At 43.5% G+C, this 27255-nt stretch overlaps 1 protein-coding gene across 1 annotated transcript in view; it reads left to right on the top strand.

Annotated features, from left to right (window-relative positions):
• FASTKD3 (FAST kinase domains 3) overlaps positions 1 to 27255 on the top strand; it is an 844994-nt gene that overhangs the window by 1811 nt on the left and 815928 nt on the right. The window contains exon 2 of the mRNA XM_073630725.1: positions 12163 to 13568. Within this exon, the coding sequence (XP_073486826.1) occupies positions 12188 to 13568 (1381 nt within the window). The 5' untranslated portion in view covers positions 12163 to 12187. The remainder of the gene's footprint in view (positions 1 to 12162; positions 13569 to 27255) is intronic.

The raw sequence follows: 27255 nt of genomic DNA, 5'->3' as shown, positions 1-27255 counted from the left end.
TGCTGTATTTTTATCTGCTAATAATGATTTTAGTGTATTTTTAGTGAAAACATTGTTTTGTTAAACATTTGTGCAAATATCATTGTGCCCTAAAAATCAATAGCAACTTTTTTTAATTCTACAAGTTATGTACTTTCAGAAAATATATGGTTTTGGGGGGTCTTTTACAAACTCTGAAAGCTGTGAGGAAAACATTAAAAAGCAATGGAAAAATTTAAAAAAGTTCTGGCCAGCTAAGATTAAAAGTGGAGCACAGAGCCTGACAGTGAAAGGATTAATGATTGCCCTTACTAAACATTCAGGTGCTTTTGTTGTCATTTTTAGAGTGAAGTTCCTCCTTGATATAAACATATAAGCAGAGGAAATAATAAACCCAGGCGCCAAACATAGAATTACTCCCCATAAAATACCATAATACATTGGGAAAAAAAGAGTTTATTACATACAAACTGTTTACAGAAAAAAATATTGTTACTATGTAACTATTGTTGAAAAATAAAGCAGACCTTAAAAAGTAAGACGCATGCTGTTATTGCACTCACTAGCACCCACTTATCCATCTGAGCTGTAGTTACATAGCTGTCTGGCAAATGTAGTTAGTATATCCTGGCCAGAGGTACCATATCAAGTTTCCTCATAGGCAAAAATACGTGTGAACAAATTAGATGTATCGTGAAGCGAAAATACTTTAATTTTGTTCAAAAGCACAGACTTCTATAAACATGCCTCAGCCTTGATTGCCACAGCCTGTACTGTCAGTGTAATTTGAAAAATGTTCACTCCATATTATCACCCACTTTATTAAGTAGAGTGAGATTCAAAGAGAGAGAGAGAGATTGAGGGTGCCTCGATCCCCTGAAGATGCTGTTTGCAGGGGAACGCATTTGGTGGGCTTGAACATGTGACGTCTTTACACATGCTGATTCTGCCGTGCTTATTGTTTCTTACATGCCTGTGATTGTCTGCTTATTGATCAAACCTAGATGCAGTGGTGTGTCTGAACATTTAGCGCTGTGGGATAGCAAGGTGCCTCATGATCTCTAAGGCTGCATTCACATATGATCGCGGGCGGAATAGCCGAAATCCCGCCCCTCGATTTCAAATGGCTGCAAAACGCGGGACACGTTTGCAATGCCATTACCTCAGTAGTGTATTTAGGTTTTGTGCTGCCCTAGGCCTGACTAAACTCGTGCACCCCCTAATTTAAATATGACCCACCCTTTCCTGTCAAGGCCACACCCCTTGCTGTTTAAGACCTGAAATTTTCGGATGGGGACACTAGTTCTGAGGGCCTGGGGGGGCAATTGATTCCCTTAATTTGCATAGATTTCCTCACTTCCTGTTCGGCTATGGGGCAGGAAGTGAAGGGAAATCTCTGCAATGGGACAGGGATGGTAAAAAATAAACTGACAGGGGCTGTAACCCTCCCTTATTCTATCCAAAACAGAAAAAAAAAAAGTGTTGCCTATAGTTCTACTTTAAGTACAAATTTCTGATAATTTTATGGAGAGGACTAAGAAGACATAACCATGCAAATGGTGTAGCTGAAAACATATCCAGCCGGCCGCCCGCATACCGGAAGCAGTGTGGCCGCTTTATGGGGCTCTAAACTAATTTGCCTCTGAGCCCAGTCCGCCCCATAAGACTAGCGCTACACTAACAGTGTAGCGCAAGCCGGCGGGGACTCTTTTTATGCTGCCCTAGGCCTGGGCCTTGTCGGCCTAGGCCAGGATACAGCGTTGCATTACCTTTAATGGCACCCCAATCACACTGTGATTTTGCAGTGATAGTGATTGTTGCGCGGGAAAATTGCGCTGCAATTGCAATGCTTGTCGCTCAAAAAAGAGCATGAGCTTCTTTGTTGTGTGAATTTGAAGTGTGTCTTCTTATCCTTTGGGATTTTTCATCTTGATTTTGGACTGTTCACCAGGATAATGTATTTATACATCTGTATGGACATTATACACACACATTTGTCTTTTTCTTTATCGTACATCATAGGACACGGAGCCTCAAGTAATTACTTGGTGGGTTATGGGCCTACCTTCAGGTGTTGACACTGGTATAACCAATACAGGAAGTTGACTCCCCTATATAACCCCTCCTCCTTCCAGGAGTCCTCAGTTTTTTCTCCAGTGTCTAAGGTGTTGGTCACGAGTGAAGATGTTCTCTGAGGAGCTCCAGGGAGGGATCCATGCTGGATTTAAAAAAACCTCCACAACCGGATCCATCCTCGCCGCTGAGGCCATAGGATGGACCTGGGCCTCGCATTGAAGAACGAGGTTTTGCCTGTAAGCTTCTCTTTGAGAGCTGGACCCTAGGAACCAGGACTCTTTTTGGTTTTTCATATTACCTAAAGTTGTTCCTGAGGGGTGCTATACAGGTCCAAAGGAGAGGAACCCTTATTAAAAAGGGCCCCAGTCCTCCTATGCCTTTTTCTCCAAAAAAATAAATATATATATATATATATATATAATAATGTATAACTGTATGTCTTAAAATGTCTCCTCTAGAGGGAGTATCTTACACTTACCTAGAATAATGCTTTTTCAGCAGCTTTGTGTCTGGCTATAGCAGCGGGTGTGGTCCCTGCAGCCAGAGGGGAGTTCTTAATTGAACAGATGGTGTTCCTCTTCTGAGGGATCTAAAGGGGTTACAGCAGTAGTTTATGAACATACAAAGCCAGCCATTTGCATTTTTTTTTGTATAAAGTGAAGTCTTCCTTTAAAACTAGGAGCTTAACAAACACTGCTGATAAAAATTCCCCTCCCCCTCCCCTCTCCTCCTGGAGAGGTGCAGTAATAGCTGACACTTATGTGTAATCAGGTTCTCACCTGAGGCTTAACACAGACGCTCTCAGTTCATATGCTGAAGACAGAAGTCTGTCACACTAAGAGACACAGGAACGCTGGGCATGTAAAGGTGTGTAAACAGGCATTTCCAGCACCGGAAATATTATGGTACTCAGCATCAAAGGTTGATCCTTATGGTGACATTGTTTTCTTTTGGTAAAACTATTGTTCAGCAAATACCATAATTTGTTAAAGTGCCTCTGCTGTTGTGCTTAGCACATTTGAATTCCAGTGTACCACAAAGGTACCAAGGATTCCACCCCCAGGCGCTGGGAACTCCAGTCATGCCTCCACACTGTAATCCTCTCCGGAGATACCTGACATGGCAATTCAGGGTGAGTCATTGGAAGCAATTGGTGGTGCAACTGCTTCTCACACTTCATCCCCTGTGTATGTGACTGAAGATGCATTCTCCTCTGCCCTGTTGGGCTTAGAAGGAAGATTAGCGGCTTTAATCGCATTCTCCATCCAAGAGGATAGGAAGCATGCTAGATCCCCCTCCCCCACCTCAAACCCGTTTTTCCAAGGGAGCAGTGGGCACAGGGTGAGGTGTTATCCTCAGATGATTACAGGGAAAAACAAGCCAAATTTTCCTCTGTGGAGGAAACAACAGTTGATGAACCTTATGCAACCTCACAATCTGACAGATTGATGGTACAAACTCTTACAGAGATGGTTCATTACACTTTTTATACTACTCCTAACAGAGTAAGCTGAAAGTCTAGGTCCCTTCTTTGTTTTTGTTTTTTGTTTTTTTTAAAAAAAACAAAAAACCTTTTACAGTGCTTATTTATGCTGAATGGGATCATCTGGATAAGCATTTTTTCCCACCAAAGAGTCTCTCAGTTCTCTGTCATGGAGGAAAAATTTGCAAAGGTTGGAAAGTACCAGCAGTAGACACTGCGATTTCCAGCATCAATAAAGAAGCATAATTGCTTAAGCATCCAACAGATAAGGAGTTGGAATTTTTTTGTTAAAATCCTCCTATCAATGGCCCTATGTTTCGCCATAGATGCCATAAAAGACCCTATCCACCAGGCGTCTCGCCTTGCGCTTGTGCTAAAACACATGCTTAGGACCCTGTGGTTAAAAGGGTTGGTCAGCCGAAGCATCTTGCAAAAAAGGGTGTCTGACTAGTTTCCCTTTTCATTGGGGAAGGTTTGGTGAAATACATCCAAATGATTTCTAGCAGTAAAGCTCTTTTATCCAGTAGAAGGTATAAATGTCCTTTTATTTAAAGTGAAGCCACAACAGCTCACAGGTTAAGTACTCTGATGGCCAGTGCAGCCATGGGAGGCTTCCTGACAGACATGGGTTCAGATCCACATGTCGGCGTTCACTAGTGAAGGAGCCACTCCTCACAGGTTAACTACTCTGACGGCCAGCGTAGCCATGGGAGGCTTCCTGAAAGACGTGGGACCTCGTCTTCACGTTGGCTCCTTGTGACCTTGGACAAGTCACTTAAACAGATTCCTTCCCCTGCGCAGGGGCAGCTGCCTCTAGGCAGCGGTGACAGCCTCCACTGTCAGACTCTAGGGCATGATTTCAAAGAAATACTGTTCAGATCTGTGCGACTTCAAAGTAGTCCCTGCACTACTTTGGTACCATTTTAATGTGACTTGAGGTCCATAAACCTCTAGAATACACAGGCGTTGTTTCCTGTCGCATCAAAATCGCTCCCCGACGTATTCTCGGCGGCAAAGGATCACAGTAAAATCACGCAACTTTGGGGTTGCAATAGTGGAAACTGAGCCTAAGAGGAGAAAATATTCCGCCCCTATATACATGATTGAAGATGCGTTTTTCCTCCGCCCTGCAGGGCCTAGAAGGAAAATTAGCGATTTTAATTGCATCCGCTATCCAAGGATGAGAAGCGTGTTAGATCCCCCTCCCCCACCTGAGATCCCTTATCAAGGGAACAGTGGGTAGAGGATGAAGGATTACCCTCAGGTAATCGGGAAGAAAGGCAAACCGAGTGCTCCTCTGCAGAGGAGACAACTAGAGTTGAACTTTTTTCAGCCACGCAATATGAGAAATTGCTGGTACAAACCTCTTACAGAGATGATTTGTGCCTCTTTCAAGCTACCTCTAGTAGAGTCAGCTGATAGTTCTGTTTTTTCTTAGGTTCCTTGGAACCTTCACTGCCTTTTTCATGCGTTTTTCATGCGTTTCCACGCAGAAATTCAACAGATCCATTCTAGATCTAAAAGAATCTAAATCAGTTCCTTTCTATGGAGTCGATCAAGTCAGTAGTTTCTATCCTGCAAGGATGAAAACTTCTGGCGCCTATCGGCATCAGGGATGCATATCTGCATGTCCATATATTTCCCGCTTACCAAAGGTTTCTGCGGTTCGAAGTAGAACAGCAGCATTTCAGTTTATGGCCTTGCTATCCGGGCTAGCTACAGCAGCTCGAGTGTTCACAAAGGTGCTAGCCCCACCTGTAGCCAGGTCAAGGGCACAGGGCTTAAACAGTCTTGGCATACCTAGACGATCTATTGCTAATAGACCAATCGCTGTTCGGAGTAAGTTGTACGCATTACAACCAGTTACCTGGAAAGGTCTGGGTTGCATTCTCAACCTAGTAAAGTCTCCATTAAAATCGCTAAAAAAGGGCTGCAGTATTTGGGTCTGATCATAGATACAGCCCAGAAAAAGGGTCTTCTTGCCCAGAAGAAAAAAAAACAAAAACAAAAAAACACCACTCTATAAAAGAGTTGGTGCGGATGGTCAGGTCAAAAGAAGGTCCCTACATTCACCTTTGCATAAGGTTGTTAGAAAGGATGGTGGCTTCATTCGAAGCAGTTCCCTTTGCCCAGTTCCATTTGAGACTGTTGCAAAACAGTTTTCTATTTTCTTGGAACAAAACGATCCAAGCTTTGGACTTGCCAATGCGGCTGTCCCCAAGGGTGTCCCAAAGCCTCAATTGGTGGTTACTAAAGAATGTCCTAAAGGATAAATACTTCAAACCACTTTTCTGGAAAGTGGTAATGACAGAGAAGACAACTGTCCAAGGACAGTGTTCAAGAACCGAAAGAGCCTTGCCCATCAACATCCTAGAGATTCGGGCAGTGCGTCTGGCTCTAAAAGCCTGGACTTCCAGGTTAAGAGATTGTCCCGACAGGATCCAATCCGTCAATGCCACGGCTGTGGCCTATATCAATCACCAAAAGGGGCACCAAGAATCTCTCAGTGCAGAGAGAAGTGAACCATATTCTAACTTGGGCAGAAAGAAATATTCCGTGCCCATCGGCAGTCTGCATTCCGGGAATAGAGAATTGGCACGCGCACTACATGTGCCGCCAGCAGATTATTCCCAGGGGAATGGTCTATTCACGCCGACATGTTTCGGGCTGTTTGTCAAGGATGGGGGACTCCGGATGTAGATCTTCTAGCATCCAGTGCAACAAAGTTAGTCAACTTTGTGTCCACAACAAGGGATCCATTCGCATGCAGAACAGATGCGTTGGTGATACTGTGGGTTCAGCTTTTACTGATCTATGCATTTCCCCCTATTCGGTTGCTGCCTCGACTTCTTTGCAGGATCAAGCTGGAAAGAAAACTGGTAATTCTTTCAGCACCAGCATGGCCCAGAAGGTCATGGTATGCAGAGGTCGTAAAGATGGCAGTGGAGGATCTGTGGTCCCTTCCACAAAGGCCAGGCCTGCTCTCACAGGGGCCGATATTCCATCCTACTTTACGAATGCTAAATTTAACGGCCTGGCTATTGAGACCCACATTCTGAAGAAACGTGGGCTTTCCAGGGCAGTTATTTCTACTTTAATTAATGCTAGGAAGCCAGCTTCTAGAACTATATATTATAGAGCCTGGAAAGCTTGTTTCCTGGTGTGAATCCAAGGGTTGGCACACTTGGAGATATATATTATAGGCAGAGTTCTTGCCTTTCTACAAGTAGGCGTAGAGATGAAGTTGGCCCTGAGTACGATTAAGGGCCAAGTCTCAGCCTTATCAATTTTATTTCAAAGACCACTTGCTACACATTCTTTAGTCCAGGGTTTCATGCGAGGAGTGATGCGGATTAATCCGCCAGTTAAATCACCCTTAAGCCCTTGGGACTTGAATTTAGTTTTGTCAGTGTTACAAAAACCGCCATTCGAACCAATACAGCATGTTCCCTTAGTCCTTCTGACTAGGAAGATTATATTTTTGGTCGCTATATCCTCAGCAAGGAGGGTTTCAGGATTGGCTGCTCTTTCCTGTAAAGAGCCATATTTGATTATTCATGAGGACAGAGTGGTGTTGGGCCCTCGTCCAGGTTTTTTACCAAAAGTGGTCTCAGGTTTCCACCTGAACCAAGATATTGTCCTGCCGTTTTTTTCCAAAACCATGTTGGTTATTCATGAGGACAGAGTGGTGTTACGCCCTCGTCCAGGCTTTTTGCCAAAAGTGGTTTCAGGCTTTCATCTGAATGAAGATATTGTCCTGCCATCGTTTTTTCCAAAACCATGTTCCAAAGAAGAAAATTCACTACATTGTCTTGATGTGGTGAGAGCAGTGAAGATCTATTTAAAGAAAACTGCTCAGATTCATAAGACTGATGTCTTATTTATTCTGCCAGAGGGTCTTAAAAAAGGACAGGCAGCGTCAAGATCCACTGTGGCTAAGTGGATTCGGCAGGTTATAATTCAAACTTATGATTTAAAGGGAAAGATTCCCCCTTTTCAAGTTAAGGTGCAGCGGTTGGTGCTTCTTGGGCAGTGCGTCACCAGGCCTCCATGTCTCAGATCTGCAAGGCCGCGACTTGGTCTTCAGTGCATACATTTACAAAATGTTATCAAGTAGATGTAAGATGGAATGAGGATATCGCCTTCGGGTGTAGTGTGCTGCAGACAGCAGTATAATTCCTCAAGGTCTGGGGGTGCCCTACGGGTAGTGTCTCCCTCCCCTCAAGTAGAATTGCTATGGGACATCCCACCAAGTAATTACTTGAGGCCCTGTGTCCTATGATGTACGATGAAGAAAATAGGATTTTAAAAAGAACTTACCTGTAAAATCCTTTTCTTGGAGTACATCATAGGACACAGAGCTCCCGTCCCTCTGTTTTATGGGGTGAGAGTATATTGCTTATATTGCTTGGCTACAAAAACTGAGGACTCCTGGAAGGAGGAGGGTGTTATATAGGGGAGTCAACTTCCTGTATTGGTTATACAAGTGTCAACACCTGAAGGTAGGCCCATAACCCACCATGTAATTACTTGAGGCTCTGTGTCCTATGATGTACTCCAAGAAAAAGATTTTCCAGGTAAGCTGTTTTAAAAATCCAATTTTTTTTTTTTTGCTTTATTCACTTTTATATAATCGTTGTCTTTGTCACTAAATAACACGCATTTGTATATGCTTGTTTATTTATATTTGATTTTTCCATATGTACAATTGTCCATCTGTACAAATACAGTATTTCACAAAAGTGAGTACACCCCTCACATTTTTGTAAATATTTTATTATATCTTCCTGTGACAACACTGAAGAAATTACACTTTGCTACAATGCAAAGTAGTGAGTGTACAGTATAACAGTGTAAATTTGCTGTCCCCTCAAAATAACTCACCACACAGTCGTTATTGTCTAAACTGCTGGCAACAAAAGTGAGTACACCCCTAAGTGAAAATGTCCAAATTGGGCCCAATTAGCCATTTTCCCTCCCCGATGTCACGTGACTCGTTAGTGTTACAAGGTCTCAGGTGTGAATGGGGAGCAGGTGTGTTATATTTGGTGTTATCACTCTCACTCTCTCATACTGGTCACTAGAAGTTCAACATGGTACCTCATGGCAAAGATCTCTGAGGATCTGAAAAAAAAGAATTGTTGCTATACATAAAGATGGCCTAGTCTATAAGATTGCCAAGACCCTGAAACTGAGCTGCAGCACAGTGGCCAAGACCATACAGCGGTTTAATGGGACAGGTTCCACTCAGAACAGGCCTTGCCATGGTCGACCAAAAAAGTTTAGTGTGCACGTGCTCAGCGTCATATCCAGAGGTTTTCTTTGGAAAATAAACGTATGAGTTCTGCCAGCATTGCTGCAGAGGTTGAAAGGGTGGGGAGTCAGCCTGTCAGTGCTCAGACCATACGCCGCACACTGCATCAAACTGGTTGAATGGCTGTCGTCCCAAAAGGAAGCCTCTTCTAAAGATGATGCACAAGAAAGCCCGCAAACAGTTTGCTGAAGACAAACAGACTAAGGACATGGATTACTGGAACCATGTCCTGTGGTCTGATGAGACCAAGATAAACTTATTTGGTTCAGATGTCAAGTGTGTGTTGCGGCAACCAGGTGAGGAGTACAAAGACAAGTGTGTCTTGCCTACAGTCAAGCATGGTGGTGGGAGTGTCATGATCTGAGGCTGCATGAGTGCTGCCAGCACTGGGGAGCTACAGTTCATTGAGAGGAACATGAATGCCAACATGTCCCCTCCCTTCGGAGACTGGGCCGCAGGGCAGTATTCCAACATAACGACCCCAAACACATCTCCAAGACGACCACTGCCTTGCTAAAGAAGCTGAGGGTAAAGGTGATGGACTGGCCAAGCATGTCTCCAGACCTAAACCCTATTGAGCATCTGTGGGGCAACCTCAAACGGAAGGTGGAGAAGCGCAAGGTATCTAACATCCACCAGCTCTGTGATGTCGTCATGGAGGAGTGGAAGAGGACTCCAGTGGCAACCTGTGAAGCTTTGGTGAACTCAATGTCCAAGGGAGTGCTAAAAAATATTTACAATTTGGGCCTAATTTGGACATTTTTACTTAGGGGTGTACTCACTTTTGTTGCCAGCGGTTTAGACATTAATGACTGTGTGTTGTTATTTTGAGGGGACAGCCAATTTACACTGTTATACAAGCTGTACACTCGCTACTTTGCATTGTAGCAAGCAAAGTGTAATTTCTTCAGTGTTGTCACATGAAAAGATATAACATATTTACAAAAATGTGAGGGGTGTACTCACTTTTGTGAGATACTGTATATACACTTTAAATTTTATTTATTTTTTTTAAGTTGAGGGTAAATTAGAATATTATAATACATATGCTTTAGGGCTTGATTGTCTTTTGGTACTTTTAAAATAATACTTAACGGCGCTATTGCATCTTTATTGAATATTTTTTTCTTTTTTCATTTATTTTGCATGTACTGATAGATTGTATGCACTAAGCTTACACTATTTTTACCTTCGCCTAGTATAGTAATAGTATATAATATAACGTTATTATATGCACAGTAGCTATTTTGAATTTTAAAGGGACAGCATGGCCATTTTTGTTGAAGTAGCTTTTTTACTTCTAGTATCTAGATTGTGTAGTGGATGCAGCAGTGCTTATTTATATTTTATTTGCTAGCGTAAGGAGTTTATTTAGTTTGTCTGTATGAACACAAACATCCATGCTTAGCGGGACAGCCATGGTGGGGAAAAAAAGTTATGGCTGTAGTTCTGCATTAACCACTTGCCGACCACCCTATAGCACATTGACTGCTACAGGGAGGCCGCGCTGCAAATGCGTAGTATCACCTGTGTATTTATATGTGACTCTGCATTTCCAGGTATCGGGCATGAGTGGGTGCTCCCGCTGTCATTCTACACAACAGGACCTGGATCAGCGGGTCAGGCAGACTTAATGTTCGCCGGCACCCGCTGATCGTTCTGTACACAGGCAGAATGGCAGTCTGCCTATGTAAACAATGCAGATTGCCATTCTGTCAGTACAGAAGTCAGGGATCCTGTGTTTCTTGTAAAGCAGGAACACAGATCCATGCCTTCCACTAGTAAAAGCACCTCCCCCACAGTTAGAAAAGACATTTTAGCACACAGTTAAGCCTTTCATTGCCCCTGATGTTAACCCCTTCCCAGCCAGTGTCATTAGTACAGTGACAGTGCATATTTTTAGTCACTGGTTCCCAAAAAAGTGTCATCAAAAATGTCAGTTAGGTGTCCAATTTGTCTGCCGCAATATCGCGGTACTGCTATAAGTTGCTGAATGCCAACATTACTAGTAAAAAAAAAAAAAAATCCATAAATATATCTTATTGTTTGTAGACGCTATAAATTTTGTGCAAACCAATTAATATATGCTTATTGGGATTTTTTTTTTATGTATCAGAATACATATTGGCCTAAATTGATGAACTTACATTTTTTTAATATATGTGATGATATGTTTTAGAGCAGAAAGTAAGATTATTTTCTTTTTTTTAAATTGTTAATCTTTTTTTGTATATAGCACAAAACATAAAAAACACAGAACTGATCATATACCACCTAAACAAAGCTCTATTTGTGGGAAAATAGGACATACATTTTGTTTTGGTACAGCACTGCACGACCGCGCAATTGTCAGTTAAAGTAATGCAGTCCTGTATTGCAAAAAAATTGCTTGGTCAGGAAGGGGGATAAATCTTTCCCGGAGGTGAAGTGGTTAAAGTGTATGTACAGCCAAACATTTTTTCTTTCCAATTTTTGAAAGGAAAAATGAATGGCGCCCTGTTCAAATTATGAGATCCATCCAAAAGACCTATACCCTCTTTGCTGTCACCAGAACAGATTATTCCATTGAAAAATTGTCCCTCACCTTTTTAGTTTCTGTGACAAAATGTTGAATTTCCATTGTTTTTTGTACTGGAGACAAAGGTCACCAGAACCAATAGTGAAGGTTAGTCTTCCCAATGACTAAACAGTCATAAAAACGTGAGAAGTTCTAAATCCTTATCACACCATCTAAAACTAATTACTGTATTTATTGGCGTATAACACTCATTTTTTCACCATGAAAATTGGGTGCAAATAGCGTGTGCGTGTTATACGCCAATACTTCAATTTTAGCTGCCAGGGAGGTGACAGGGAGGGGGGCGGGATGAGTGCCGTCAGATTACATACAGTGAGAATCTCCTGTTTACTTGGCGGTTTCTGTAATAGGAAGTTCCGTCTCCTAGGCTGCCATTGGACCGCTGTTCTGTCTATCATAGGAGAGTCTCACTTATGTAATCTGTAGGCGCTCGTCCTGCCCCCCTCCCTGTCCCCTCTAGGCTGCAGATGGGCATCGATCAGGCTGCATTGATGGCAATGGTGAGACTGCTGGATTGATGGCACTTGTGAGGCTGCATTGATGGCAATGGTGAGGCTGCAGATGGGCAATGACCCTTATTGTGCTTCAAAGTTCCTTATTTAAAATTTATTTTTTTTCCCCCTAAACTTCCCCCTTAAAATTAATGTGCGTGTTATACGCCGATAAATACGGTACATGTTAATGCATTTAGAAATCATTCACTTTTTTAAAACTCTTCTTTTCTTTTTTCAGAGGTCTCATTTTATTACCATCTGGCATGGCTTTTGTGAAATTATTACATACATCTGTGATGAAAACTGCCCACAAAATTGCAGTAAACTATTATACCATTTTTAAACAAAGCATACAGAAGAGATCATCTCTGCACAACTTGTATTACCTGAGACAATATTCCTCCATTATCTTATGCCCAGCTCGCAGTATAACAGAGTGTGCGGTTTACTTTCATGGAGAAGGGCCAAGTGTTTTTACATTGAGCAACCTGCCAGTGGGTGAAAAATACTTTTTGGAACAGCTTTGTGGCCTCAGCTCAACCAAGCAAGTACTTGAATTGTTGGAATCCACTGACCATAAAACGGACACCATAGTTGCTGCAGCTCTGCTTAAAATAGTTGACACAGAATCAAAAACTGGACTGATTTTAAACTCAAACGAGGTGTTTGAAAACAAGATTTTTAAAACTATATTGTGTCATTTAGAAAAAGGGTCTCAAACTCTTTCTACATATAGCCTAGTAAACGGCTATAAAGCACTTGTTCAGCTTGGAATGGACAGCCATAGTACCATAATGGCAAGTTTATCATCTGAATGTCAAGAGCGAGTTAACAGAGGACAGATGACAGTCGAAAGTCTTTGCATTTTAGGAGAAAGCTTGTTAGCAATTGAAGGATCAAACTTTTCTATGTTTCAGTCTATTATGGATCAGTTGGAAAATATGCAAGTTGACACTTGGACACCAGAAGAATTAACAATGGTTTATAGCCTGTTACAAGCTGGATTAAGCAATGGAAGTAAATACCAACATTTATTAAACCAAATGCATACAGCTATGTTTTCAGTATCAAAGCAATTAAATTCCAATTTAACCAGCTCTGTTCTTGGTTCTTTGGTGGCCCTTAAACAGACACAAGCCTTGCAACTTATTACAAGACTATGCGAGTATTCTGTAAAATATGTACCAAAATTTTCAGATGATGAACTTGTTAAAGTTTTGGTGGCTTTAACAGAGTTCAATTACAATAATCCTTTGTTTACTGAAGTTTTGGAAATGCACGTAACTGATAAGGTATTCACAATGTCACCAGAAGCTGTTATCCATGTCATGCAATACTGCAGTCAGAAACTGTTACTATCTAAGCCCATTTTTAATGCTGTTGCTGAGAATTTTGTGTACAATTCAGAACATTTTACCACTCATCAGATTGCACAGCTGATTATACCATTTGGAAAGTTGAACTATCTCCCTCCCGATGCATCTGCCTTTATTAGACATCTTGAAAAAGTACTAGTCAGTCGGTTTTCTCAATTTCACCCACGAACCTTACTTAATATACTACATTCATGTACTCTTATGCAGCGATTTCCAGTTAATTTTTTGTCAAAAATCTTTAGTCCTCATTTTATTCAAGAATTACAAGGTAAATACATGTTTATGTGACTACACTGAAAAGCGTACTCTATTTTTTTTTTCTAAATTGTATGGTGAACCTTTTTACTATTAATGCAGAAAGCAGTTATTTTTGTTTTTATAAACATCCAAATAACTTGACTTTCCTCTTCACGTGCTAGTTTCCATATTACTCTACCGTGAAATTTTTTGAGACTGGTGATGGGGAAAAGTCAACTGGATAAAAAAGAGAGTGCGTTAAATCTTTTACATCCAGGGGCCATGAAAATCCTATTGTCCAGACCCAACTTCGAAGTTTTGTTATAAATAGGTTTACGCAACAGTATTTATGATTCACTTTAGATACTAAAATTAATTACATACCATTTTATTTGATTGTCAGTTAAGTGTGGCGCTAACTACCTTACCCACTTTCTAATATAAATAATAATAAATAATATAAAGTTGTATACATCCAACAAATAACCGCAATTGACTTACAGTATCTCACAAAAGTGAGTACACCCCTCACATTTTTTATTTTATTATATCTTTTCATGTGACAACACTGAAGAAATTATACTTTGCTTCAATGTAAAGTAGTGACTGTACAGCTTGTATAACAGTGTAAATTGGCTGCCCCCTCAAAATAACCCAACACACAGCCATTAATGTCTAAACCGCTGGCAACAAAAGTGAGTACACCCCTAAGTGAAAATGACCAAATTGGGCCCAATTAGCCATTTTCCCTCCCCGGTGTCATGTGACTCTTTAGTGTTACAAGGTCTCAGGTGTGAATGGGGAGCAGGTGTGTTAAATTTGATGTTATCGCTCTCGCTCTCTCACTCTCTCATACTGGTCACTGGAAGTTCAACATGGCACCTCATGGCAAAGAACTCTGAGGATCTAAAAAAAAATTGTTGGTCTACATAAAGATGGACTAGGCTATAAGAAGACTGCCAAGACCCTGAAACTGAGCTGCAGCACAGTGGCCAAGACTATACAGCGGTTTAACAGGACAGGTTCCACTCAGAACCGGCCTCGCCATGGTCGACCAAAGAAGTTGAGTGCACATGCTCAGCGTCATAGAGGTTGTCTTTGGGAAAAAGACATATGAGTGCTGCCAGCATCACTGCAGAGCTTGAAGGGGTGGGGTGTCAGCCTGTCAGTGCTCAGACCATACGCTGCATACTGCATCAAAATGGCCTGCATGGCTGTCGTCCCAGAAGGAAGCCTCTCCTAAAGATGATGCACAAGAAAGCCTGCAAACAGTTTGCTGAAGACAAGCAGACCAAGGACCAGGATTAATGGAACCATGTCCTGTGGTCTGATGAGACCAAGATAAACTTATTTGGTTCAGATGGTGTCAAGCGTGTATGGCGGCAACCAGGTGAGTACAAAGACAAGTGTGTCTTGCCTTCAGTCAAGCATAGTGATGGGAGTGTCATGGTATGGGGCTACATGAGTGCTGCCGGCACTGGGTAGCTACAGTTCATTGAGGGAACAATGAATGGCAACATGTACTGTGACATACTGAAACAGAGCATGATCCCCTCCCTTTGGAGACTGGGCCGCAGGACAGTATTCCAACATGAGAACAACCCCAATCACTCCTTCAAGACGACCACTGCCTTGCTAAAGAAGCTGAGGGTAAAGGTGATGGACTGGCCAAGGATGTCTCCAGACCTAAACCCTATTGAGCTTCTGTGGTGCATCCTCAAACGGAAAGTGGAGGAGCGCAAGGTCTCTAACATCCACCAGCTCCATGATGTCGCCATGGAGGAGTGGAAGAGAACTCCAGTGGAAACCTGTGAAGCTCTGGTCAACTCCATGCCCAAGAGGGTTAAGGCAGTGCTGGAAAATAATGGTGGCCACCCAAAATATTGACACTTTTGGCCAAATTTGGACATTTTCACTTAGGAGTGTACTTACTTTTGTTGCCAACGGTTTAGACATTAATGACTGTATTTTGAGGGAACAGCAAATGTACACTGTTATACAAGCTATACACTCACTACTTTACATTGTAGCAAAGTGTAATTTCTTCAGTGTTGTCCCATGAAAAGATATAATAAAATATTTACAAAAATGTGAGAGGTGTACTCACTTTTGTGAGATACTGTATGTTTAAGTGCGAAGTGCCTAATATATATCTAAACATTAATGGCTTGCGCAATTGAAATCAAAACGTTTGAGTTTATATCTGTGCTTACCTCAGGAGTTTCAGGAGTTTCATTTACACAGAGGCTTGACTCGACCTGTAGGGGTCTCTGTCCAAGGTTAGGGGCTGGGGCAAACCACTTGTGCACAGCGGATGGTGGATTTGGACAAATTAGATCTTCCTTTATGATTAGGCACGTTCACATTGATTCACTTTACTGTCACTTTTGAATTACTGCACTTTATTATTGAAGGAAAAGTTTATCACATTTTATTATTATTTGCACCGTATTGTTTTCAAGTATCGTTTTTGGAATATTGCACAGTATTGCTTATTGAAGGATTATTTATACTTTGTTTATTTTCTCACTTTTAGTATCTTAGGTGATACATTTAAACATTTTTAGATTTTTTTTTACTTGGGGAAAAAACAACTTTATTAATATAAAACACATTTTACAAGCCAATCGGGTACATATAGCCATAGAAGGTCAGATACATATTGTAACATCACAATTAAATATGCAGGAATATTACAGGGCATACATTCACATGTGCCGTAAGTTATGCGGCAGATTATTCCAACTTATAAATATTCCGTATTTTTGGTGTAGGGGAACGCTGCACTGGATTTGGAACCATTATACACAGGTCTCCCCGTCCTCCAACCATCTGTCCCAGATCTTTGAATATTTTTGTGCGGATCCCCTGTGTGCGTAGATCAGTTTCTTAAATGGCAGGGTGTCATTAACTGCTTTTTTCCACAACTGTAGCGTGGGGGGCATATTCTGCATCCATCTTTGCGCTATCACTTTGCGTGCTAAGAATAATGTTTCAAAAATGAAAATTGTGATATTTATCTACCTCTACATCTGGCAATAGACCCAAAATACATAACTTAGGGTCCAGCTTCACAGGGGATCCCATATTATCATGGAGGAAACGGACAACCTGCATCCAAATATGTCTAAACATGTGTGCAGCTCCATATGAGATGGTAAAACGAGCCGGGATCAGCTCTGCACAGGCGACACGTCGGGTCCGGCGTGTGTTGGAACTTTGCCAATCTCACTGGTGTCAGATAGGCTTTGTGTACTATATACAGTTGTGTCAGTCGGTCGGACAGCTTAGGGGACACCGTCTTGGTTCCCTCTAAAATCTCGGCCCAGTCAATGTCATCTATAAGTCCTACGTCCTGTTCCCATATAGTTTTGGCCTTGTGTGAAACAGCAGCTGCGCCTCGTTGTCTAATAGTGTGATATAAGCTTAGAGGGGTCATTTCCCATAACTATATTCAGCACAGGGGGAGGTTCCATCTCTACATCCAAGTCCGGCAATTGGGTTCTAAGTGCGTGGCGGAGCTGCAGGTATTTGTGATGTAGCAACATGCCCGCGTTGTACCACGCAGAGGGACCTTGTGTTTTTTCCCCCCGAAGTATAGCCTGAATGGGTGTATACGCCGGGTGTCCTGGTTTGTCACAAACTAAAGATCTATAGCGTTGCATTTCCGACGTGTGGAAATGGTACATGTGGGAAAGCTGCGAGGCTAAATAATAGTCCTGGAGGTCTGGGAGAGATACACCCCCATGTCTGTGGGGTTTTTAAGGGTTTGCCAAGCTAGCTTGTGTCTACTATTACCCCAGACAAATGAATTTAGGATCGCTTCCATCTGCTTAAAGATTTTTAGGGGAATATATAGGGGGGCGTGCCATATCAGATAAAGAATTTTGGGCAGTATGATCATTTTAATTAAGTTTACGCGTCCCATCACCCCTAATGGCAATCTGGACCACGTCTGTGTTTTATTTTTTAATAAGTTAAACAAAGGGGTTACATTCAGGGATGTATAGTCTACCAGGTCCCTGGTTACCTCCACTCCCAAGTATTTAATCTTGGATACTCTAGCAAGTGGTAATGGGGGAGTTGTGAAAGGGGGAGGGAATACATCTATTGGAAGAATCTGAGACTTGTCCCAGTTTATGCGCAATCCCGAGTATCCCCCCATTTGTTCAATAAGTCTTAATGCTGCTTGGAGTGATGGTCCCTGATCTGCTAAGTATAGTATGGTGTAATCAGCATACATTCCTATTTTATCGACCGTAGGGCCCTGGTGCAGACCCTGAATATCGGGGTGTGCTCTGATAGCTATGGCCAGTGGCTCTGCTGCCAGCGCATACAGTAAGGGAGAGAAGGGCACCCTTGTCGAGTACCCCTCTCAAGTGGAAACTGCTCAGCCATCCATTCACAAAGATTTTCGCCCTGGGTGTCTGATATAGAAGCTGTACCCATTTTATAAAGCGTGCCCCAAATCCATAATTATGCAAACATTCCCACAAAAATGGCCATTCCACGGAGTCAAAGGCCTTAGTTGTATCTAACTGTCAGCACTGAGAAGTCCCTCCATACTAAAGGAGAGCCAGGAACGTACACGGCAGGGGCCAGCACAGAGGCGGGTGGAGACAAAGAGGTGCAGGCACTAGCAAAGAGTAGATGGGTGACAGGAGGGGTAGAGGGGGAAGTGCCAGGGAGGCCGATCCAGGACTGGAGCATCCCAATAAGTACGCTCCATTGAATGACATTGGTGAAACCAGTCAGGGACCAGCACTGCTGAAGCTGAGGGACTCTCCTAGCTGCCGGGGGAAGAACTCCTTCAGTGAGAGTGGGGGGGCAGCAAAGGGAAAGGAAAGACAGATTCTGGTGGTAGGGGACTTAATTCTTAGAAGGACAGAGAGGGCTATCTGTAACCAAGACCTGAAGCGCCGAACAGTATGTTGTCTACCGGGCGCTCGGTTTCTGCACATCACGGATCTTGTGGACAGATTACTGGGAGGGGCTGGGGAAGACCCGGCTGTCATGGTGCACGTTGGCACCAATGACAAAGTCAGAGACAGATGGAGTGTCCTAAAGAACGATTTTAGGGACTTAGGAGCTAAATTGAGGAAAAGGACCTCCAAGGTAGTATTCTCAGGAATACTACCAGTACATCGAGCCACACCAGAAAGGCAGAGGGAGATTAGGGAAGTAAATAAGTGGCTGAAGAGCTGGTGTAGTAAGGAGGGGTTTGGGTTCCTGGAGGACTGGGCCGACTTCTCAGTCGGTAACTGGTATTATAGAAGGGACGGACTGCACCTAAATGAGGAGGGTGCAGATCTGCTGGGAATGAAGATGGACAAAAAGTTAGAGGGGTTTTTAAACTAGGCGATGGGGGGGAGGGTCCAGAGGCAGAGATAGCCAGCGTGGAAGATATTCCAGAGGGTAGTATTGGGGGCATTAGTGGTAGGTTAACCAAAACACAAAAACACAAGGTGAGTATAGTAGCAAGTCCTAGTTGCAATCTCGAAACACCCAATACGAGGACAATATGCAACCGGTCTAAACTATGTGGCATGTTCACCAATGCCAGGAGCATGGCGGACAAGATGGGTGAACTAGAGATACTGTTGTACGAGGAGGATTTGGATTTTGTGGGAATTTCAGAGACCTGGTTCAACAGTTCTCATGATTGGCTGGCAAACATTCAAGGGTATACCCTATACCGCAAGGATAGAGAGGGTAAAAAAGGGGGAGGGGTATGCCTATATATCAAGAATAATGTACAAATGAATGTGAGAGATGACATCACTGAGGGAGCTAGAGAGGAGGTGGAATCCTTATGGGTAGAGCTCCAAAGGGATGAAGCTAAGGGGAAAATAATACTGGGAGTATGCTATAGGCCCCCTAACCTGAGGGAGGAAGTGGAGACGGATCTCCTATCACAAATTGGATTAGCAGCAAGGATGGGAAGTGTTCTCATAATGGGGGATTTTAATTATCCAGACGTAGACTGGGTGGAGGGAACCGTGCATTCATTTAAGACTCGCCAGTTCCTTAATGTCTTGCAGGACAATTTTATGGGTCAGATGGTACCAACTAGAAATAAAACATTACTGGATCTACTGATTACCAACAACACAGACCTGATCACAGATGTGGAAATACGGGGCAATTTAGGTAACAGCGATCACAGGTCAATTAGTTTCAGTATAAATCACACAAATAGGAAACATAAAGGGAATACAAAGACACTGAATTTCAAAAGAGCCAACTTCCCTAAACTACAAACCTTGCTAAAAGGCATAAATTGGGATAAAATATTAGGAACAAAGAATACGGAGGAGAGATGGGTTTGCTTTAAGAGCATATTAAATAAGGGCATTAGCCAATGTATCCCATTGGGTAATAAATTTAAAAGAGCCAACAAAAGTCCTGGATGGCTTAAATCCAATGTAAAAATGCATATACGAGCAAAGGAGAAGGCCTTCAAAAAATACAAGGTTGAGGGATCATCCTCAGCATTCAGACTTTATAAAGAATGCAACAAGAAATGTAAGGGTGCAATTAGGACGGCTAAGATAGAACATGAAAGATACATAGCGGAGGAGAGCAAAAAAATCCCAAGAAATTCTTTAAGTATGTAAACAGTAAAAAAGGGAGGACAAACCATATTGGCCCCATAAAAAATGAGGAAGGACATCTGGTTACAAAGGATAGGGAGATGGCGAAGGTATTGAATTTATTCTTCTCCTCAGTCTTCACGAGTGAATCGGGGGGCTTCAGTAACCAAAACTGCAGTGTTTATCCTCATGACACAACACAGGAAGCACCTCCATGGTTAACAGAGGACAGAATTAAAATTAGACTTGAGAAACTTAACATTAATAAATCACTGGGACCAGATGGCTTGCATCCGAGGGTACTTTAGGGAACTCAGTCAAGTGATTGCCAGACCGTTGTTCCTAATTTTTACAGATAGTCTACTGACTGGAATGGTACCAGCTGATTGGAGAAAAGCCAATGTAGCGCCAATATTTAAAAAGGGCCCAAAATACATCCCTGGGAATTACAGACCAGTTAACCTAACATCAATAGTATGTAAACTCTTGGAGGGGATGATAAGGGACTATTTACAAGATTTTAGTAATAAGAACGGTATCATTAGCAGTAATCAGCATGGATTCATGAAGAATCGTTCTTGCCAAACCAATCTATTAACCTTCTATGAGGAGGTGAGTTGCCATCTAGATAAAGGAAGACCCGTAGACGTGGTTTTTGCAAAAGCATTTGACACAGTTTCCCGTTAACGTTTACTGTACAAAATAAGGTCCATTGGCATGGACCATAGGGTGAGTACGTGGATTGAAAACTGGCTACAAGGGCGAGTTCAGAGGGTGGTGATAAATGGGGAGTACTCAGAATGGTCAGGGGTGGGTAATGGAGTTCCCCAGGGTTCTGTGCTGGGACCAATCCTATTTAATTTGTTCATAAACGATCTGGAGGATGGGATAAACAGTTCAATCTCTGTATTTGCAGACGATACTAAGCTAAGCAGGGCAATAACTTCTCCGCAGGATGTGGAAACCTTGCAAAAAGACCTGAACAAATTAATGGGGTGGGCGACTACATGGCAAATGAGGTTCAATGTAGAAAAATGTAAAATAATGCATTTGGGTGGCAAAAATATGAATGCAATCTATACACTGGGGGGAGAACCTCTGGGGGAATCTAGGATGGAAAAGGACCTGGGGGTCCTAGTAGATGATAGGCTCAGCAATGGCATGCAATGCCAAGCTGCTGCTAACAAAGCAAACAGAATATTGGCATGCATTAAAAGGGGGATCAACTCCAGAGATAAAATGATAATTCTCCCACTCTACAAGGCTCTGGTCCGGCCGCACCTGGAGTATGCTGTCCAGTTCTGGGCACCAATCCTCAGGAAGGATGTACTGGAAATTTAGGGAGTACAAAGAAGGGCAACAAAGCTAATGAAGGGTCTGGAGGATCTTAGTTATGAGGAAAGGTTGCGAGCACTGAACTTATTCTCTCTGGAGAAGAGACGCTTGAGAGGGGATATGATTTCAATTTACAAATACCGTACTGGTGACCCCACAATAGGGATAAAACTTTTTCGCAGAAGAGAGTTTAACAAGACTCGTGGCCACTCATTAAAACTAGAAGAAAAGAGATTTAACCTTAAACTACGTAGAGGGTTTTTTAATGTAAGAGCGGCAAGGATGTGGAATTCCCTTCCACAGGCGGTGGTCTCAGCGGGGAGCATTGATAGCTTCAAGAAACTATTAGATAAGCACCTGAATGACCACAACATACAGGGATATACAATGTAATACTGACATATAATCACACACATCAGTTGGACTTGATGGACTTGTGTCTTTTTTCAACCTCACCTATTATGTAACTATATATGTAACTATGTAACGCCACCACCACCCTCGTTCCTGAGTTATCATGTCAGGCTTGGATATTCATATAAAGTCGCCTAATATTCATGGCTGTATTTTTCCCCGGCATAAAGCCCGTTTGGTCCGCATGAATTAAAGTCAGGATAATAGTGTTTAATCTAGAAGCCAGGATTTTAGCTAAGATTTAAATATCTACCTGCAGGAGTGAGATAGGCCTGTAGGATTCAGGGAGATGCGGGTCTTTTCCTGGCTTGGGGAGAACTATGATTTGGGCTTCCTGCATAGACTCGGTTAGTAAGTTCTGATCAAATATATACTGGTAAAAAACTTTCAGCTTGGGGACCAATATATCCGAGTAAGTGAAATAAAATTCCAGAGGCAATCCATCCATCCCTGGAGCTTTAGATTTAGCTAGCTGTGTGATCGCTTCCGTGATGTCGTGGTCGGTAATAGGTGCATCAAGAAGCTCAACTTGTTCTCGATTCAGCTGGGAGAACTGTATGGAAGATAAATATGATTGAATTTCCCTCTGCGTGTACGTGTGTTGGGATTTATATAGATTGCCATAGAATTGTCTAAATTGATCTGCCACCTGTTCTGGGTTTGTTATATTACACCCGTCTGGGTCAACAAGCGACACCACGACTGGGGGCTTATCGTACATGTGAGCCATATAGGCCAGCAGTCTCCCTGCCCTTTCACCCTGCTCATACACCCTCTGCCTGAAAAAAAAACTACGCTGATTAGCCTTTTCAGTGTGCAGTTGCGTGAATAGTCAGGTCTGCAGTTTCACTCTGTCCAGGTTTTCAAGGATCGGCTTAGAACTATAGGCCTCTTCTAAGTCTTGTAGTTTGTGTCACGTACCTTGTAGGTAGAGCCCGGAATGCAGGGAATGGCCTCTCGTATACCTCTGACTCGAGAACCCCTGGTAGTGCTGACAGGGGCTCGAGAGTACAAAGGGCACAAATGCCTGACTGGAAGACTGGAGTAGAGGTCTGGATCCCGTTGTCAGCAGGGAGGTGCGCTTGTAGTCCAGCAGCAGGATGCAGACAGCAGGAAGGTGCACTGTAGTCCAGCAGCAGGTTGCAGACAGCAGGGAGGTGCACTGTAGTTCCGTAGCAGGATGCAGACAGCAGGGAGGTGCACTGTAGTCCAGCAGCAGGATGCAGACAGCAGAGAGGTGCAGACAAGCCGGGTCAAAGTACTGGCGGGCAGATCGGGTACAGAAGGGCTATCCAAAAGAGTAGTCAGAGTCCAAGCCGGAATCGGGGCAGGCAGCAAACAGGGAAGTCAGGAACAAGCCAAGTAGATACTAGATTCAGGTAACTGGGTAACAAGGCAGCAGGGGTCTTCAGGAAATGCTGTAGACCGCACAGCAAGGAAGCAAGGCATCAGTCTCCTTTAAATAGCCCCATCTTGGTGCCAAGTGCTGTCACAAGGGGCGGGCGCTATTGCGTGTGCGCCAGACGGCTCCTTTGTGCACAGGTATTCTTCTAGTGCTAGCACGTTTTCTGGAAGGGATTTCCTGACATTGCCCCCCTCCAATGGGCAGCCTCCGGATGGGCCAATTTATTGGGGGTGAGATCCTTTAAAGGCTAGGATCAGTCTTTTTGCATGGATATTAGTCTCTGGTTCCCAGGAGTTCTCCTCAGGGCCGTAACCCTTCCATTTTACCAGATACTGAACCCGATTGCGTCTTTTCCGGCAATCTATGATTGATTCAACCTCGAATTCTTCTTCACCGTTGATGAGCACAGGCTCAGGAGGACCGGTGTCCCGGTTGAGGAAGGGGTCCGGGACTGAAGGTTTAAGTAAAGCCACGTGTAAAACTGGGTGTATACGGAATGACTCTGGTAGTTTCAATTCATAAGCCACATTATTAATTTTCCTTACTACCGGGAAGGGACCCACAAACTTAGGGCCCAATTTCCTGGATGGGCATGCTAGTTTCAGATTCAGGGTGGACAGCCAGACTTGATCTCCAGCTTTCAGGTCAAGCTCCCCTCTCCTTTTTCTATCAAATGTCTCTTTTGTTATGTTCTTGAGTCTTTGCCATTGTCTCTTGGAGTAGCTTGTTATCTGTGCTAAAGAAACTCAAGGCTTCTTGGGCAGCTGGTACTGCACACTCTGGAATGTTGTTAGACAAAAACAAGGGGTGAAACCCATAGTTCGCAAAAAATGGAGACTGGTTGGTTGCAGAATGTACAGAATTATAGGCGAACTCGGCAAGAGGTAGCAGGGGCACCCAGTCATCTTGAGAAAAACAAGAATAGCATCGTAAGTATTGCTCAAGGGTCTGATTTGTTCGTTCAGTCTGACCATTAGTCTGGGGATGGTAGGCAGAGGAGAAAGAAAGGTCAATCTTCAGGGATTCACACAGGGCTCTCCAAAATTTGGATGTAAATTGTACCCCCCGATTATATACAGTGTTTGCAGGTATACCGTGGACTCTTACAATATCTTTAATAAAAATCCTTGCGGTTTCAGAGGCAGATGGGGTACCCTTCATAGGCAGGAAGTGAGCCATTTTGGAAAGTCTGTCGACCACTACGAAGATAGTGGTGTAATCCTCTGATGGTGGTAATTCGACAATGAAATCCATGGAGATCATCTTCCATGGTCTTTCCGGTACAGGTAGAGGTCTTAACAGCCCCCAAGCCTTGGTCTTGCTGCCCTTGTTCTGGATGCAGGTAATGCATGATTCATCATAACGTCTGCAGTCTTTTAGTAGCTGAGGCCACCAGAACATGCGTTGGAGGAGTTCGGAAGTCTTGTATATACCAAAGTGGCCAGCTAGTTCATGGTCATGACAAGATTTGAGGACGGCAACCCGTGTTTGTTGTGGCACAAAAATTCTGTCTTTGTACCATAGTAGGTCATCTCTAGACTTTAAAGTGATGTCTGTTGGATGGGGAGCCGTTAAAGAAGCCTGTTTGATTTGGGACAGTAGGTCTCCTTGAAGCATGACAAAATTTCCAGGAGCAAGGATGGTATCTGGAGGAGAAGGAACTTCAGGTTCGTTGAACATCCGGGACAGCGCGTCTGGTTTGATATTCTTTGATCACGGCCTGTAAGTGATGTGGAAAGTGAACCTAGTGAAGAAGAGTGCCCATCTGGCCTGACGTGGTTTTAATCTCTTGGCAACTTTCAGGTACTCTAAATATTTGTGGTCGGTGTACACCAGAATAGGGTGGGCCGCTCCTTCCAAGAGGTAACGCCATTCTTCCAGCGCGGCTTTGATTGCAAGTAGCTCCCTGTCCCCAACATCGTAAATCTTTTCAGCTTTCATTCATCCCCGCTTCGGATCCGGACTAGGTTGTAGGCTCCGCGAAGATCCAGTTTGGTAAATATGGATGCAGTTCCGAGTTCAGGTACCAAAGGTAGGGGGGTACCGGTTTTTAATTGTAATTTTATTAAGGTCCCGATTAATCTACGTAGGGGCGTAGGGAGTGGTCCTTCTTTTCCACTAAGAAAATCCCTGCTCCTGCTGGGGAGGTGGAAGGGCGTATAAACCCTTTTTTCAGATTGTCATCTATGTATTCTTTAAGAGTACCTAACTCAAGTTCGGTTAAGGGGAAAATCCTCCCAAAGGGAATTTCTGCTCCGGGAAGATGTTCAATCTGGCAGTCATAGGGTCTATGTGGCGGAAGTGTCTCTGCCCCCTTTTTGCTGAACACATCCAGAAAGTTATGGTATGCCTTAGGAATTGCTTGGCAGGTCTCAGCATCGGTTTCCAGACACAACAAGGAAGACGGGACGTCGGTAGCTCCCTGTAGGCAATGCTGACGGCAGTAGGGGGAATGAAAACAAGACAGAGTAGTTCTTGACGGTTGCCAGAAATGATGGTAAGAGGAACTGTTTCTTGTGTTACAGGCCCAGATTTAATAGCCGATCCATCAGCCAGGTGTACAGACAGTCCCTGTGCTCTGGGTCGTAGAGGGATTCGGAGTTTGTGGGCAAAAGACAAGTCCATAAACCCGCTGCAGGCTCCGGTATCAATTATGGTGGCTGCTTGAGTATTCCCTTCTGGAAGCTGTAGAGAAATGGAGATAGCCAAATGAGTTACATTATTAAACACAGCAGATAAGGAGGTAGAGGAGAGGGTAATGTGCTTACGGATCTTTGCGGGATAAGTCCTCACATAGTGTCCAGATTCCCCGCAGTAGAGGCAAAGATTGTTAGCCCGCCGGCGTTGATGTTCTTCCGGAGTCAGAGAGGGACGGATCAGGCCTAATTGCATTGGCTCAGGAGTATCAGCGGAGGTGTGAACAGGAGGATTTGGTACACGTGGAAGCATCCATACTGGACGAGAGGGACCAGCAGTCCGTTCAGCTCTTCATTCTCTTAAACGCCTGTCTATTTGGATGGACAGGTTGATAAGAGCTTCAAGTGTTGCCGGAATGCCAACCCGGACCAACTCATCTTTTAATGACTCGGAGAGACCTATGCGGAACTGTTAAAGTAGGGCTGCGTCGTTCCAGTTTGTGTCGGAACTCCAACGCCTGAATTCGGATGCATAGTCCTCCGCCGCCCTACGGCCCTGCTGGAGAGAGAATAAAGCGGTAGCTGCTTGTTGCGGATCCTCAGAGAAGGGCCATGGCTTGGAAGAAAATGTCCAGGTGGTTAAGACAGTTATCCTTCTGCTCCAAGAGGCGATGGGCTCATGCCTGGGGTTTGCCTAGTAAGAGGGAAATGACGAAGCCAACTTTGGTAGTTTCGAGAGAAAAGGTTCTGGGTTGTAGTGCAAAGAAAAGTTCGCAGGCATTACGGAAAGCCCTATACTTGCTGCGATCCCCGGAAAACCTTTCTGGTGTGGGAACCTTGGGTTCAGGAGGGAGCATGACCACTGAAGGAGGAGTAGATGTTCCAGGAGCTGGGGTAGATAAAACTTGAACATACTCTTCCAGCCAGTTATAACCGTCTTGTAAGTCCTTAACAGCTTGTGTAAGTCCAGCTAGATGACGGCATAAGTCCTCCATGGGCGACGTTTCCTGCGTGGGCTCGGACATGGCTGTCCGGTACTGTCATGTACCTGGTAGGTAGAGCCCGGAATGCAGGGAGCGGCCTCTCATATACGTCTGACTCAGGAAACCCCTGGTAGTGCTGACAGGGGCTCGAGAGTACAAAGGGGCACATGATAAGAAAGATAAATCTGCGGCGCTTATCTAAATATGTAAAATACTGGGATGCCAAAGGGGACTATCCTATCAGGAAGATGCAGATAAAAAACTCAAATATAAAGGTAAAGGGATCTGTGATGCGTGGATACTTAATAATGACTCAAAAAAGGATAATGCTATGTAACAAGAAACTAGTAAC

This window comes from Aquarana catesbeiana, linkage group LG05 (genome assembly GCF_042186555.1).
Source record: "Aquarana catesbeiana isolate 2022-GZ linkage group LG05, ASM4218655v1, whole genome shotgun sequence".
Lineage (NCBI taxonomy): Eukaryota > Metazoa > Chordata > Amphibia > Anura > Ranidae > Aquarana > Aquarana catesbeiana.
This window is presented reverse-complemented; position numbering and strand designations above follow the sequence as displayed.